The 17,583-nt window shown below is 36.3% G+C and overlaps 1 protein-coding gene across 1 annotated transcript in view; it reads right to left on the minus strand.

Annotated features, from left to right (window-relative positions):
* Nucleotides 1–8,030, minus strand: part of Ndc1 (Nuclear division cycle 1) — a 152,473-nt gene extending 144,443 nt beyond the window's left edge. Inside the window, exon 1 of the mRNA XM_090396064.1 lies at nucleotides 7,858–8,030. Within this exon, the coding sequence (XP_090252190.1) occupies nucleotides 7,858–7,890 (33 nt within the window). The 5' untranslated portion in view covers nucleotides 7,891–8,030. The remainder of the gene's footprint in view (nucleotides 1–7,857) is intronic.
* Nucleotides 8,031–17,583: the final 9,553 nt, after the last annotated feature.

The raw sequence follows: 17,583 nt of genomic DNA on the forward strand, positions 1-17,583 counted from the left end.
AAATCTGGAGAGTGAGTGTGTAGTATTTTGAGATTGGGAACCAGTCGAGTGGTGAGAATGAAGCAGAAGCAAGTATTAGTGAAGTAGAGAGTATCGAGGATAGATTAGAAAATTTTAATGTTGGAATTAACATTGAACATACAGTAGCGAAAGTTCAAGAGAATAAACTCTGTTCATTCAGAATTGCACAAAATTGAAAAATTGCAGAAACAACAAGAGATTAGCTGGGCTGAGAAGAGAAAGAGGTATGAGGTAAGAATTGAGACCATATTGATAAATGAGAGAAACAAGGTAAGGAGAAAATTTTGTATGGATGCTCTATAATTAGAGGAGTACATAATGAAAGTATAACAAAATCTTGTGTTTCCTGGTGCAAAAATTAATATCAGTGATGCCATCCAGATGTAGAAAGGTAAGATGAAAGAACTAATTATCTTGGATGACACTAATGATCTGAGAGGTGAGAAGTATTCTATGAGGGAGGTTGATAAAGAGATACTGGATGAAACATAAAAGAAGAGTGAGAAGGTGAAGCTGTAAGTCTCCTGCCATGCTATGATAGAGGGTATACTGAGGAAGAGGGCAATGATAACAAATCAATATGTTGATTGTGCATAAGGAATGATGTAGGATTTGTAAACCTATGGTCTGAGTTTGGTGGAAATAAGGATTTGCATAATGCTGATGGACTGCATCTAAACGGTTTTGGTGTTAGGTGTCTAGAGAGCTTTGTTCACCGAGAGTGATGAAGTGCCAAGCTAGGAAAAGCATTTAGGGTAGATGTGCGAAAGAACCCATGAGCAGTGGCGGTTCGTGGCTTGAAATCGTGGGGGTGCTGCAACTTTCGAAATATACATACACACTGTAAGTAGATTGTATACATGTTTGGATAAAATATCAAAATTATGGTAAAAATTTTAAAAAAAATTAAATATACATGAAAAAATATTGTTTATTATCGATAAAATTATACAGTTTGGTATAATTCAAAATTACTTTAAAATAAAATATATTCTTGTTTTGTTTCATGAAAAAAGATTGTTTATTATCGATAAAATTATATGGTTTAGTATAATTCAAAATTACTTAAAAATAAAATCCATTCCTTTAATTATAATTAAAGGAATGAATTTTCAATTTTTGGACATACAATTAAATCCTTTAATTGTAATGTCCAAATATTAAAAGAGACGGAGTAAACACAATAAGCACTAAAAACACTCGACTACTGGCGCAAATTGCATATAAACAACAGTGGAACTGTGCAATGGACAGTGCCGCATTACACTAATAGCTCGCATCTCACTATGACGTGCATATGCTTGCGCATGTAGCAATATGACACTGTAGTAAACACAGTGCTGCTAGCCTCCTTCGCCCTCCTAAGTGCTACCAGATGGATTTTTATTATTTTTTATATAAAATAAGAGAATTGTATAGGATTGCTGATGATAAAATTAAATATTACAAGCAAATATAAATAAATTAATAATTATATTTATATATCGAGAAAAACTGGGGGTGCTGCAGTTCCGCAGTGCTTATGTACGAGCCTGCCCATGAGGTGAGTGAGAATGACCAACAAATGTGGAATCTAATTTCTCAAATAACAATACTGAATAGTAGTCAATTCAGTAAGTAAAGGTGGCTGGAGCGTAAAGGGATACTACAGTTTCTATATGCTAATGCCAGAAGTATCAGGAACAAGAGGGAGAAGTTTGTGGCATTGATTAGTGCAACCTCACCAAAAAGTTATAGGCATTGAGGATTGACTAATAGTAGATGATGTAGTTACAGGGTTAGAATGTGAAGGGGTTCAGGAAGGATAGAGAAGACAGATGAGAGCAGAAATACTGCTGATGATAGCAGATGAATTGCAGTCAAAAAGAATATTGTTAATCAGATAGAAGCTAGATGGATGAGTGGTACAGGTAACCTTCGTATAATGCGGTACTTATACAACACGATTTCGATATAATGCGGTCTACAAATTGTAGTAACCTTGTTCAACATGGTTTCAATAAAAACACGGTCTACAAATTGTAGTAACCCTTCATTCTTTTATATATTTTTCACTGTGCAATTTAAAAATCAAATTTTATATTTGTTAAATTTGAGTCTGGCTGTATCGTGCATGTAGTGATTAGGGGAAATACCCTTTACCACACATGCACGTCAATTGTTTACCGTATAAAGTGTTTATTGTTGAAAGTTGTCTTCATTTTCTGCCAGGAAAGCACATTAAAAAATCATGAGTGTGTTAATCTTAAGCTGAGCACTTTATTTTCTGGTGAGTTACATACAATATGTAATGCTTTTTTTATGTAAAAATTTAATTTTTATAGTAATGGCCACTTAGAGGGCTTTTGCGATATGGTTGAAAACGAAATTAGTGAATTAATTGATGGGGAAATAGATTTAAATTAGGAGGAACTGGTACAAGTCTGCGTGATTAGCCTAGTGGCTGTTCAATTAATAATCCTATTTTAAAGTTGATTTAATGTTAATGTATTTATAGCAGTATTTAATTTTAAGTGCAACATATATAATAGTTTTATTTTTGGTTTTTTTAATTTTTAACATGTCCCATTTTTTTACAAAATGTCCTGGGTTTTTTAAGTAAAAATTTCAGAATGTCCCAGATTTTAGTAAAACATTATGGGAACCCTAGATTAGATAGTGGATGATGGACAGATATCAAAGAGTGATTTATGGAAGAAATGAGTCCACTAGTTACCTGCCTTCTCCAGGAGAAGGCAGGTAACTAGTGGTGCACCATATGGCTCAATACTTGATCCTCTGTTGTTTAATTTGCACATCAATGATACAGGAAATGATCTGATGGGAAATATTCAGTTTTCTGCCAATGCAGAACTGGAAAGAACAATATTCAATGAACGTTACGTACAGGTACTCCAGGATGACTTAAACAGACTAGCGGTATGGGCAAAGTTAAAGGGCTGCTAGTTTAATGTGGCCAAGCATAAGGTTTGGGAAGAAGAAGAGATCACAAGCAGTGTACTACATTGATGAAATTGAACTGCAGAAAATTGATAAGGCCAGGAACTTAGTGGTGATTGTAGACAGGGAGTTGAAGTTTATAGGGCATATTGCAAGTGGCTAAAACAGCACATTTGATTGCATGGTTGTTAAAGAACACAGACAAGCAGGAATAGGGAGTTTACTGTTCCCCTTTATAAGATTTAATAAGGCCATATCTGGACTACTATCTACAAATCTGGTCACCTGGATTCTGTGGAGATGATCCAGAGGCAAGTGACAAATACCGTGACAGTTCTATGGAATGCTCCCCATGAAAATGGATTGAAGGCCTGTGGGCTTCAAAAACTAGCTGATAGTGAAAAGAAGAGACATGATAGAAGCAGATAATTTATTAAAGGTGTTTCATAGGACTGACACTGAAGACTTTCAGTACATGGTGGGAAGGAGAGAACGGGGGGGGGGGGGGTCACCATTGGAAACTGTGTAAATGTGTGGTTAGCAAGGATGTTAGAACTACATTTTTGCTTGGAGGATGTGAATGGATGGAATGGGCGGGCAGAGATGGTTGTGAATGCTTCATCACTGAATTAGTTTAAGGGGAGGTATGACAGGTATTGTGTGAATAATGGCTAGTGAATCCCATGATGGATGTTTTGACTCCACAGAGATATCTAAACATCTCTGTAGTACAATTGGAAAAACAATGGGACACTGTACTCTTCAACTGGAAAAGACCTGAGTTTGTTCTCATTCTGATGAAAGGAATCTTTATATGGACTTTTTCAATTGGAGGCGAGTTAGTTGATCTTACATGGAGATAGCAGGTTTTTTTTTTTTTCTCTCCAGGAAACTTGGGATTTTCATTTTGCATACAAGCAAATCAGCCATGAAAACACATGCAACTTACAGACAGAAAAGACTATTATTGGAGGTGGTGGGCTGTAGATGGCTTTGTGTATAGTTGGAGAATTAAGTAGTGGAGATGTGCAGTTGGAAGATTAAGTAGTAGGAGAGATATTGAGATGTGTGTGTGTAGTGGAGTAGTAAAGTAGAATGCCCTCCCATGATGAGTCCTTGGAGGTGTCACATAATACCTATCACACTGAATAATCATTTTATGATACAGATACTATTGCCATGGCTTGTTGTTATAGTATATTTCTTCAAGAACTTGATTATTTATCCAACTGACTCCAGGTCTATTTTCAAATTTACTCCTAGGGATAAATTGATCATTAAATTATGTAATATGTCTCCCTCAGCATTATCCATTCAATTAGCATCATTTCCATTAAATAATGTCTACAGGTAATAGTTCTCAATTCCCTCAGCTTACCATCAGTTAGCTTTTTTTGAAATTGCATGCTTGATGCTTTCCAATTGTCATTCCCACACCAGTTTTAATTCCATTTTTAAGGTTAAATGATCACTGTTACAAAGGGATTCCAAGTAATTAACATGTTCAATCACTAATTTCTCTGAGACTATTATTAAATGTATGATTCTAGTAGGCTCTCTTATATGTTTCTTTAAATAACCATCATGAAGTTGCTCCAAAAAGTTATCATAGGTTGCATTATTATCTCTTTCATTCTCCAAGTTAGTATATTCCATGGTGAAATCACCCATTAATAATACTTGGCTCCAAACTCTTTCAGTAACTGACACTTAACATTATCACTACTTTCTCCACTATGATAATATACTCTCCCCTTGTAATGTACAGATACCATGCTTATTATGCACCTTGTTCTCAAATTTCTGTCCTAAATAGGAATTCAATGCGACTGTTATGATAGTCTAAATCTTCTCTAATAAACAATAATGCACCCCCTCCTCCTCTTTTTCCTAAGTAAGTCAATATTATGCAACAAACTGATAATGTTCCTGAGAAACACAGAATGAGATGACCAAATATCACACAACCAATGACACCTGTTTCACTGTTGTCATTGCCATGTTGTTTCTTCATTTGAGAATTATTTTCAATTCTTTTCAGCCTCCCTTCTATATTTTTCCTCAGCCATTCAGTTAAAACGTCACTACTAAGTTATTATTATCATTATTATTATTACTGGTATCTTCATGGAGTCAGTAGACTCATCGCGAGAGACCCAAACTATCAAAACAATATCTATCATATCTCTTCTTGAATTCTACAGACAAAGAACTCACAAGTGAGTCAGGCAATGCCTTCCACTCATTCATCACCCTCCAGGCAAAAAACCTCATTCTCGCACCCTTGTTAACCACACTTTTCCTTAATTCCCAGGGATGACCTCTTGTTCTATCACTATCACACAGCTGAAACATTTTCCCTGCATCAATTATATAAAAACCTTTTAGTAATTTAAATGTTCCTATCATATCCCCTCTTCTCTGCCTATCAACCAACCTCTGCAATCCACAAGCTCTCAATCTATGAATGTAGGGAGCATTTTTTACATCACTCACCAACTTAGTCACTCTCCTCTGAACCCTCTCCACAACCTCCTCATCTCCAAGGAATCCAGGTGACCAGACCTGAGCACAGTAATCCAAATGTGGAGGTATCAATGCCTTATAAAGGGGAATAATAACCTCTATCTCTGGATGTTAGTGTGTTCCTCAATAAGCAAGTAATCCTATGTGCAATCTTGGACACCTTAGCAATGTGTCCCCTGACTCCCTATCAACCAATGCCCCTAAATCCCTAGCCTCATCAATCTCTTGGAGTACCGTTCCATCAATGTAGTACACAGCTGGTAATCTTTTAATCCCAAAATGCATAACTTTACACTTTTCCACATTGAACTGACATCAATTACCTTTTTCCCCATTTTGCGAGCTTATTTAAATCCTCCTGCAAACTCTCAACATCAGCTTAATTTTTTATTGTGCTACCCAACTTTGCATCATCAGCAAACAACTGAATATCTTCCTTTAAGCCATTTCCTATATCATTTATGTACAAATTAAACAACAATGGCCCAAGCACAGAGCCCTGAGGCACACCACTGGTCATCACCTGCCTCATCCTAGACTCTGCTCCTCCATACACCACCTTCTGGTATTTCTCCTATCCATATCATAGTTTAGTATCCATCCCCATCTGCTCCAATTTGCGCAACAGTATTCCATGGGGTATCCTGTCAAAAGCCTTAGCAAAATCCAGAAGTACCACTGTGTAGCCATTTCCTTTGTCCAACTCAGATGTCATTCTAATTATAAAAAGTTAATAAATTGCTAAAGGCAGGATCAATCTTTAACAAAACCATGTTGGCCCCTCTAGAGTATCATATCCTGATCCACCCATTCTTGAATTTTGTCTTTAACCATTTTGTTTTTAAAGGCTAAATCAGAAAAAAATAAAAAAGTGAGTGATCTATGTTTTTATTAAAAATAAAAAAATAAAATGAACCGACTCACAGTATTATAATTACTAAAATAAAGAGCCAAAAGGCTTCAGTATTGCAGTATTATATTTCAAGATGTTCCCATGCTTGTTAAAACAATCCAAAAGCTGTCCACAAGTGTTCAGTATTACAGTATCATATTTAAACATGTTCCCATGCTTGTTAAAACAATCTACAAGCGTTTTTGGTTGTTATTGCTGTTACATACCTGTCTTTGCCTTCGCCATGCTACATTTTTTTTAACAAGCATTGGAACATGTTGAAATATAATACAGCAAGTTGGTTCATGTTTTTTTTTTTTTTTTAATTTCTCAAATTGAAATGGTTGCATCAGATGAATGAGGTTGGGAACTCTCATTGCGCAAGCAATACTCTTGAGAACAGCCCTCTGTTGGAACAGCAGGTATCGTTCTCACTTTTAAACTTTTCCACATATTTAAACACGTTTCTCTGACTCTTACACTTTCCCCTTAAATCTTGGAAGTCTAAAAGATGACTGTTGGTATATTTCGCACTTATATATATATATATATATAGTGCCTTACCTCCCATGCTCTGGTAAACACTGGTGCAATAAACACTTCCTCTGGATAAAGCCTAAAGTAATCAAATTCTCTGCCTAAACTTTCAGGGAAAGGTGTAGGTAGAAGTTATGCCATAGCAGTTTACTTGCATTTTATAAAAAGTGACAAATGTGCTAGAGGAGGAATCAGATATAATAATTTTGGATTTTTTTGAATATTTATGTGGCGATGATTGATATATTTAGTTGACTACTAATAATGCAAAGTTTGCAAGAGTAATGCATAGTGATGCTGATCTCAGTGCCTTCTTTCAATAAGTAATTATTCACATACACAATATTACGTGATGAAGCAATAATTCTTAACTTGATCAAAACACGTGTGGAAATGCATCTTATATGCTCTGCGAAAATTTTGAAACTGTATCAAAACTTGTAAAATCTTTGCATCAACACTATCAGTATGAAAAGTATTGCGGCACGCTGGCAACCCACTAATTAAGGATATTAGTTAACTTGTCAACTCATACTTGGAAATGGTGAGAAAGATGTATACAATAAATCGTTGGGTTTGCGATATCTTACACTCAGATACGTACTTGATATAACGCAGCTCACATATCATGAAACGATCCAGGCTGAAGAAGATGAGGGTATACTTCGTCAAACAAATTGCAGCAGGAGTTGCATCACACCACAGTATAGTAGCTCAACTCCCATGCTCTGGTAAACACTGGTGCAATAAACATTTCCTCTGGATCCTCAAATAATGCAAAGACGCCTGCGATGAGTCCCTGAATTCCGTGGAAGTGTCTCGTAATAATAAGACGAAATAAACATAGCAAAAATACCCAGTGCTTGTTTACGGGTTTGAAATTTAGTTATGTTAATGGCATTTAATTACGTAAATGTAGATTCCACAGCAGCAAAACTTACCTCTCTTTTAAACCAGGTGTTCAAATAATTCATTGCGACTCGTGAAATATATACACAGTTATATACTGAAAGCGAAATTCAATGTATTAATAAGTAAGAAGACAAAATTATAAGCAATATGCGTCAAAACAACCATCAAAATTTCATTAAAAATCAGTTGAATAGCATAAACCACAAACATAAGCATTCAATCATTACCGCCACCAAAAGCATGGCTAACACCCAGCGCCACCTAATATCATAATTGTAAAATACTTCTAAAATGTTTAATTCAATAGATTTTGGATCATCTTGGACACCTCAGCAATGTGTCCCCTGAACTTCATCTCCCTATCAACCAACACCCCTAGGTCCCTAGCCTCATCAATCTCTTGGAGTACCGTTCCATCAATGTAGTACACAGCTGATAATCTTTTAGTCACAAAATACATAAGCATCGAAGTACAAAGAATCAAATAATAATAATAATAAAATCATAACATACATAACATAAAATCACTGGCCAGAAGGGTGAAGATGCTTTTTTATTTCCCACTGTCTGATAGGGGCGAATAGAAGAGGAAAAACTGTAAGAGCTGTAAGCTCGCCCTAGGGGGGGGAACACGTAGATTACTCTTTTGCTTGTATTTAGGATGGCTTTTGGCCACTTGTGTTTGAAGAGGTCTGTTTCGTCATAGATCTTTCGTCATTGCCTCCGTAGCGCAATTGGAAGAACGACGGTACATTGCGCCCTTCGATTGGAATAGGCCTAAGTTCGATTCTCGTCGCGACGGGAGGAATCTTTATCTGGTCGATTTCAATCGAAGGTGAGTTAGCCGATCTCATACGGAGGTAGCAGGGTTTTTTCTCCCGGAAACTCGGGTTTTTCATCCCGCATACATACAAATCGGCCCTTCAGAACACACGCAATTTACAGACAAAAATTACTAGTTGTGGTGGTGTTGGAGGTGGGCGGTAGATGGCGTTGATGAAGATGATTCGTAGTAGAGGTTAGGTGTAGAGACAGTTGTAGGTGTCCTCCCGCGATGAGTCTTCGGACTCCTTGGAGGTATCAGGAATAATCTCTACACACCCCAACTGGTTCGTTGGGGTATGTAGAGATCTTTAAGAAGAATTTTGCCTCGTACAGTAAGGGATATTTGTATCTCTATACAGTTGGACGTATCTTACAAACCATGATGCTTTACGTATCATGCGCAAACATTTGTTTTGCACTCTCTGTAACTTGAGGATGTTAGTGTTGGATGTGTGCTTTCAGGCTGGAGATGCGTATATAATTATGGGTCGGATCATCAGCTGGTAGAGGAGTACTTGGATTCTAGTATTTAGCTTGCTGTTCCTGTTTATTAGAGGGTAGAGTTGTGCGATGGCTTTAGATGCCTTAGCGCATGAGGCTTTGATGTGTGGGTTGAAGTTAATCTTTTTTTGATGTCCAGTATTATCCCGAGATATTTTGTTTCTGTTTGCCAGGGAATTTTGGTGTTGAACAGGTAAAGGTCCCCTTTTGGAGATACCGATTCTGGTGACCAGTGGAGATTGAACTGCCCACTCAGTCTCCAAAAGTTAGATAGGGCTAAATGGCCTCGCCTACTCCCGTATATACGGGAATAAAAAGGCGTTAGCTGATTTTTTTGATTCTGGTGACAAGCATCGCAATACTCTTTTGGGGATTTACTTGTAATCTCCATTTGGAGAACAATTGTTTTAGTTTTGTAGAGGTCTGGCTAGTATTGCTGTGTCATCCGCATAGAGGGCTAATATGGATGACATTGGATTGTGCGGATGTCTGCCATATATATCGAGAATAAGGTCGGTGCCAGTAGGAACCCTTGGGGAACTCCCGCTGAGATCCATCGCTGGGTTGAAACTGTTCCATTTATTTTGACTTATATGTGTCTGTCTTGGAGGTATGATTTGATTAGGTGGACCATTCCTGATGCTATGCCAGCAGAGATGAGTTTATGTAGTAATCCCAAGTGCCATAACATATCAAAAGCTTCGAGGAAGACCATCCTAGTGTGTTGATGTGTGGGTTGCCCGTGCCAAAGCTCGACTAACTTGTGAACCGTTGAGAATTAATAATTGATTATATTTGTTTATTGGAATTACTGTGGCCTAGATGTCCAATGTAGTCCTTTGGAAAAGGCGCTTACTACTGTAGCACTAGGCAATCTGAAGAAAGACAATTCTAAGTGTGATTATAGTCACCGCCTAGAGAAACTTCCTATAGGCATTTCTTCTGCCGGTTCTAAGTAAGTGTGTTTTAGCAGCAGAAAACCCGAAAACTAACTCACATTTTGCACAGCTCAAAAAAAAAAAAAAAAATCCACGAAAAAGCACTGCGTGTGAGGATTTACGTCTACTCAAAAGACAACCATATGGTTGAATCTCAACTAACAAATCTCTTCTAGGCCTTTCTGAGACCCAAGTTAACCGGTCCTCGGCAAGGGAAAATGAGCTTCATGAAAATTCGAGTTTTCAACCACGCAGCTCAAAACCTTCCTGTTAACCTCACACTGTTGGAAAAATAAATAGAATTTTGGCACCCTGTGCAATAGCATATTTTTCCCGTTCCTTTCTCCTAAAATACTCATTTAATGACATCTTAAAAGCCATGATGTTAAGCTAGGTTTCAACATGTCTGATCATAAATTCTAAATAATAGCATTAGCTAATGAAAAATTATCATAAACTATATTTTTTACAGCAGGAGAGAGACAATTAACCCTTTAACGGTGGATTCTTGTTCTGAAAATGTGCTTCTGCATGGGTCATTAAAATCAATTGCTACTAATATCGACATTACTGGGATCGCAATTAGAAGAACTTGCCATGAGCTCAGAATTTTTGGTTTCGGTCCTTTCACTTATTTTCTTTTGTACTACGTTAGCTGTTTCAGCTTTTAGAAAGCAACACTTTGTTTCTGAACATCACGTTTTTTTCCCGATTTTCGTTTGTCTGCCCGTGATAGTTTTTTTTTTCTTTTATCGAACATATTGGAATGTTAAAATTATTTTAAAAGTCAAATCCTAATAACTTTATCAAAAAAAAAAGTATTATTGACAATCACTGCACAACTGTATTTTGATTCTATTTCTTTAATTGGTTTACTCTTAACCAATTATCTCGTTATGATCGTTTGGTCTCATTGGTTAAATGAGATTTGCCCTTAAGTCAAGGTCAAGTCACTGCCAACAATGGAATCCAAATAACTGCAAGATAAAATATGTTCGGCTATTGTCACGTCGTCTGATATTAAACGCAACATCAGTGGTTAAATTTTAAACGAATAACCTCCAGGGTCCTTAAAGCAAGGATCACAAATGAGAGGCTACTGCTAGATTGTCTCAACAATTTTTTTTTTTTGAAATTTAATTAATTTATTTATTCTGATGGAGTTAAAGCCATCAGGCCTTTTCTTCCACACCACCAGAAACATATAACACATTAATCGTAATTGTTCGTAATCAGGAGACTGTTGATATTGACTTTATATTAGGCTGTTTTGAACGGGACAGTACCGTTTTTTTTTCATATTTCCCGGCAGTCCCATCGTTTTAATAAAAATGTCAGTTTTGTCCCGTTTTTAGTAAAAACTATAAAAAAAAAAAAAAAAAAAAAAATCTGCTAACGCCTTTTTATTCCCGTATATACGGGAGTAGGCGAGGCCATTTAGCCCTATCTAACTTTTGGAGACTGAGTGGGCAGTTCAATCTCCACTGGTACCCAATCAGAGACAGATGGCCCAAGGCTATCACTAATTAAGCGGTACGCAGTGAAGAGAGACGGCTCAAATGTGCCGCCATCTCGTGGTCTCTAACCCTAACACAATATATTTAATGTCTGAAATAATGTGGGTTCTACGGTCGATTTTCTTGAGTTTACAGGACGAAAAACCCGAGTTTCCGGGAGGAAAAACCTGCTTGCCCGTGCCAGAGATCGACTAACTCGGGAACCGGTCGAAAAAAGGCTTAGAAAAATTTCCTCTAGTCGCCGACTAGACTCGAAACCAAGACTTCCTTCGTGCGGCCTAGCGCGATGGTGTGCAAACGCCACATCCACTGAGCTACATACTTTAATATTGGTCAATCATAAATTATTATTCATAACCTATAATCGTATATCAATATCATGGATACCAGTAATTTGTATAACCATGGAGTCGCATTGTTCGATACTAAATATCGATATCTGCAGTGATTTTTTCAGAGAAAATAAAAATTACTGTACATGTTGGCAACACTTGCTCAGCGTCCGTTCTGCTGTAGCGTTAGTTTTTTGTTTTCCCGTATGCCAACCGGTGGTTTAAATTTCATATTTTTAAAAGTTTTCTAAATCTTATTTTTTAAAACTTTAAGTCTATCCTTGCAATGTCAAAGAGGCAAAACAGCAGTTTTAATGACGATCTCCAGAAAGAATTCAAATTTATTAAACTGGACAAACTGTGTAGTGATGGAACAAAAGTGGTATGCCAACACTGTAATGTTCATTTTTTCGTTGCTTATGGAGGCAGAAGTGATATATCAACCAACATCTACGTAGCCAGAAACATAAGGATGCTGAAAAGATGGTAATAGTGAAAGCGATAAAATTGTAGCAAGTGAAGCTCCTCTTGCTTATCATATTGTGCGTCACGGCCAAAGTTTTCGCGCAAATGACTGCTTGTCGACATTGATAAATAAAATTTATAAACCAACATTTCTTTCAGCACGTACTAAATCAGAATATTTCAGCTACAGAAGTAGCCATGAATATTGAAAATCTTGTAAACAATTTAGAGTCCAGAAAAAGTGAAGTGTTTTTAACTACTGATGCCAAAAAAAACCCCGAAAATGTTAGTAGATTGAGGAGAAATTAATGAGGCTAAGTTTTTTGAGGTAATTGAGAATTTCTATGAAATCAGCTAGAATATGTCAACAAGTGGAAGTGCAGTTTAGGAAACACTGAGAAGTTCAAGTAGGTATTATTAAGGAAGACACCTGAATGGAAAGAAATACAGGACAGATGGAACGAGGAACTCATCACATGCACAAAAACAGAAGAAACGCATGTATTCGATCAGTGGACCCTCATAACATCTATAATTGTCAGGCAGTTGGATACATGGAATAAAGAAAACATTCCTGTATCTGATAGATGGATGCAGATTTTTTCTGAAATGAGCGAAAAACGCCTAGACTTTCAAGACTTTTGTAATATTGTTGAATTTTGTAATATTGTACGATCGTGGTGAAATACAGTCACCCTCTACGTCTACCTAAATTTTTGTATGGGTTCTGTCACTGAAGAATAATGGTAAGTTCAATATGTTTATTACATAAACATATTGAGGCAGAATGTTCATGAAAAAGTGTATTTTTTTTTCATGAATACAGAATATTACATAACGCCGTCCCGTTTTTGTCTCAAGGAAATATGGTCAGCCTACTTTATATACACATTCAAAACTGTAAACAATTGTTGAATAATAACACAATAATGTGGGCATAATTACCATAAAGGAAGAAAAGTCACAAAACAGAAAAATGTTCTGGGTCCTTGCCTGGTGAATAAAAAAGTTCCGGGGTCGGACCACGGTTGAATTTAACCACTGTGCAACATACTACTACATTATTTTAAATGAGTATGATATTTTAAAAAAATATACAGTACAATGAAGTTTTATTATATAAAAAATTTAACTAACGACTTCCTCAAGTCTGGTTTCAACAGAGAAGGAATAAATGACTTTTTTATGATTTATTTTTCGTATAATTTAGGCCGATTTTTCCTCCCCAAAAATTTTTCGCCTGTGCAAATGCACGTGTTACGTCGGTTATCCGGCCCTGCGAAAGATTTGAATCAAGGAAAGCTTGAATTCGTTCTAAATAAAGTCTAAAGTGTGGAAACCAGTTGGCGACCAGACTTCAAATGTTAGGACTATTTTATGCTCTCTTTTATGTTTGTAAACTCCATATTTATCTGTCTGCTATCCCAGTCAAATACAGAGTTCATAAACATAAAATAGTGCATATACAATAGAACGTAGAAACGTAGAAGTAAACGTAGTTCACTTCTACGTTTCCATATATAATAATATGCATAAAGAATAATAGCAGTGCAGAGTATATGTTGACAGAATAGTAAATGCTTTCAGATGTAGTAATTAAATCACTACATCATAATGAAGCTATGGGAGTGGGTGGCATGATACAGAAATTGTCATTGTTTCAATTCTCCCTCTCTCAATGAAATTACGCCTGAGTGAGTTTTATTATTATTATTTATTGGAAATACCTAGTTACCTAGTTAGATAGGGCTAAACGCTTCGCCTACTCCCTATACGGGAATAAATAGGCGTTAGCTGATTTTTTTTTTTTTTTGAATACCTAGAAACCTGAAGTCCCGTGATTATCCTGTAATGTTTGGTGGAGATCGCATTTTTTCCAGAATTACGAATAGGAGCAGGTTTCAATATTTCAAACGGCAATCGTGCAGTTTTATTAATTAAATCTCAGTTATATCATAATATGTCAGATTCATTCGCTCTTATTTTATTTTCAAATTATGCCATAAGATAATATAAAGATAGTATAAAGAATATGTAACAATGAACAAATTGCCTGACCGCAAAATGAAGTGTAAAGTTGACTATAAAGAGGGAATACCAGGGCCATACTTACACTTTTCTCGAGGAGCTATAGTGTTCCAGGGTAACACCCTCATTGTTTGGAGTCCTTAAATTCGTCCAAAGTTTTGCCCCCCCCCCCACCCCCAGAAAGAGCCTTGTGCGCTTGTGTACGGTCCTGGGGAAGACGCAGTAAATATATAGAAATGACTGTACTAGTCAGTTACAGCGACGTGACAGTAAGCACAAACTTGTAAAAATAAAATTCTCGTTTTATTATCGTGGCGTTCCTACTTATATGTCTTTCATTTTAATAGCATATATTATTTGTAATAATACAGGGTATTCGACCAGAAATGCTGAAGTATGGTGGTATAAGAGTCTTACAGTGACTGCACTGCATAGTTCAGAAAGCCTGGACAGAGGGACGAATTCCCGATGATTGGAATAGAGCTCTCATAGTACCCATATATAAAAAGGGAAATAAAACTGAATGTGAGAATTACAGAGGTATTTCCCTACTGAGTGTTCCTGGAAAGATCTATGCAAGTATACTTGAGAAACGGTTGAGAAGAATTGTGGAAGAAAAGCTTGGTGAAGAACAAGCTGGATTCAGGCCAAATAGAGGCTGTCAGGATCAGATCTTCACTTTACGACAAATAGTTGAGAAAGCATGGGAACAAAGATCTGTATTTAAGTTTTGTCGATTTGGAAAAGGCGTATGAAAAGGTGCCAAGAGAGAAGCTATTCAATACGCTGCAGTTATATGGTGTCAATGGGGCATTATATCAAGCAATACTTAGTCTTTATTTGAGTTGTAAGTCAGCAGTTAGAATTGAAGGAAGTACAGGAAGATGGTTTAATGTTAAATCTGGTGTGAGTCAAGGATGTACATTATCCCCTCTGTTATTCATTATCTATATGGATCACATTATGAAGGAATGTAGTATTAAACCTGATATCAAAATTGGAGATGTTAATGTCAGCTCTTTGCTTTATGCGGATGATGTTATACTTCTAAATAAATCCGCTACAAGTCTGCAAGATTCTCTGACAAAATTGAATAGCTGTTGTAATAGATATGGTATGAAGGTCAGCAATAAAAAGACAAAGATAATGAACATAGGCAGAATCGTTGAAAATGTCAACTGTGTTGTGAATGGAGAACCTGTGGAACAAGTGAAACATTTCAGCTACTTAGGCACGATTTTTACTGAAGATGGTAAATTAAATATAGAAATAGACAACAGAATCAGCAAAGCTGGTATGGTAGGAAGTCAATTGAATAAATTCATATGGAATAAGAAAGAAATTAGTCGGAACACTAAATTAGCTGTATACAAGACAGTGTTCAAATCTGTTTTAACTAATGGATCTGAGAGCTGGGTCAGAAGTAAAACACTTGACCAAAGACTAGAGACTGCAGATGTGAGAGTCCTGAGAAAGATTAGAGGCGTGAACAGATGGCATCAATGGCAATATCATATTAAAAATGAGGATATTAGGAAAGAACTTGACATTGTCAGCATCCAGGAATGCGTTAGCAGAGCTAATCTCAGGTGGTATGGTCACTTAAATAGAATGGGAGAGGAAAGATTAGCAAAACAAGTGTTCTCTGCCAGGTTGGTAGGAAAACGACCCAGAGGAAGACCAAGATATAGGTGGATTGATACGGTACAAAGTGCCTTAGACGATAAAAATATAAGATCTGAAAATGTTGGAGTCTTGACAATTAACAGACTGATTTGGAGGAAAATTGTAGATAGGAAGTTAGTAATGATGTAATTTTTTCATGTAGTACTGTCATATCCTGTACACCCCTTGAGGGTATATGGCAGGAATTTGATGATGATGATGAATAATACAGGGTGGCCATATAATAAAATAACTTTCCCCTCTCTGGAGGCATCTGTAGCTAAAACCAATAAACAGAATGAAACCAGATTTTATATATTGAGACTTTTGAAGTCATGGGGAGATGATTTCCGCGAAAAAAAAAGATTTAGTACCAAAATCGCCGATAGGGTTAATTTTGGCTCTGACGGAGCAGAAAACAAGCGGATAATTACATTTAAGGCCGATAAAATGGAATAATAACATTTCGACGGTGTCGAAAATTTTTTTGAGGAACCTCCAAAGTGGGAAAGTTATTTTATGGCCACCCTGTATTTTGTATAAAAAATAATAAAAATCCATCTTATAGCTCTCTTAGGACAGCGAAATACGCTAGCAGCACTGTTTACCACAGTGTCATATTGCTACGCTCGCAAGAATATGCACGTCATAGTGAGATGCGAGCTATTAGTGTAATGCAGCACTGTCCGTCGCACAGTTCCACTGTTGTTTATACTGTATGCAGCTTGCACCAGTAGTAGAATGTTGGTAGTGCTTATCGTGTTTAATCCGTCTCTTTAAATATTTGGACATTACAATTAAAGACAGTTTTTATTTTAGAACATTATTGGGGTTATTGACAATTATGACCTCAGAAATGCAACCTCAAGAAATAAGTTCTGTGACAGTAGTCACTGTAAGTGAACTATAAATTCTTCAACAATGGTTTTATTAAAGTCATAAGTCATAAATAATTGGTTTAAATTAAAACTTTAAAGTGTCTGAGTTCTGTCAACTGTAATTTTAGAATTGCTAAGCGCATTTGAAAAAATTCTGTTTCTCTGTATAATTATTTTCTTATACAAAACTTTCTTAAAAATAAATTTTGCTTGCAATTTTTTTTTATTTTATACCTTTTTTAAAATTTTCCAAATGATACACAAGTATCATTTGGAAAATGTCATCCCACGAGACAGATTGCTTACCCTACTATCATAATTGATTCGCCTCCTGCCATGCACAGAAGTGATGTGGGTTCTCACATATGTTCGAACTATAAATAACTAAGCTAACTGGCGATTTAATCAAAGCACTGAATTTTAGGGAAGGAACAAGAGTTAATACCCTATTATTAGAATGGATTCACCTCCTGCCATGCACAGAAGTGACGAGGGTTCTCTCATCTATATTTGAACTATAATAACTGAGCAAACTGGTAATTTAATCAAAGCACTGAATTTTAGTGAAGGAACAAGAGTTGATAAATTTTCATTTGAGCAAAAATT

The sequence above is a fragment of the Typopeltis vanoorti genome, chromosome 7 (assembly GCF_054136105.1).
Source record: "Typopeltis vanoorti isolate ZY-2024b chromosome 7, IOZ_Tvanoo_1.0, whole genome shotgun sequence".
In the NCBI taxonomy this organism is placed as follows: Eukaryota; Metazoa; Arthropoda; class Arachnida; order Uropygi; family Thelyphonidae; genus Typopeltis; species Typopeltis vanoorti.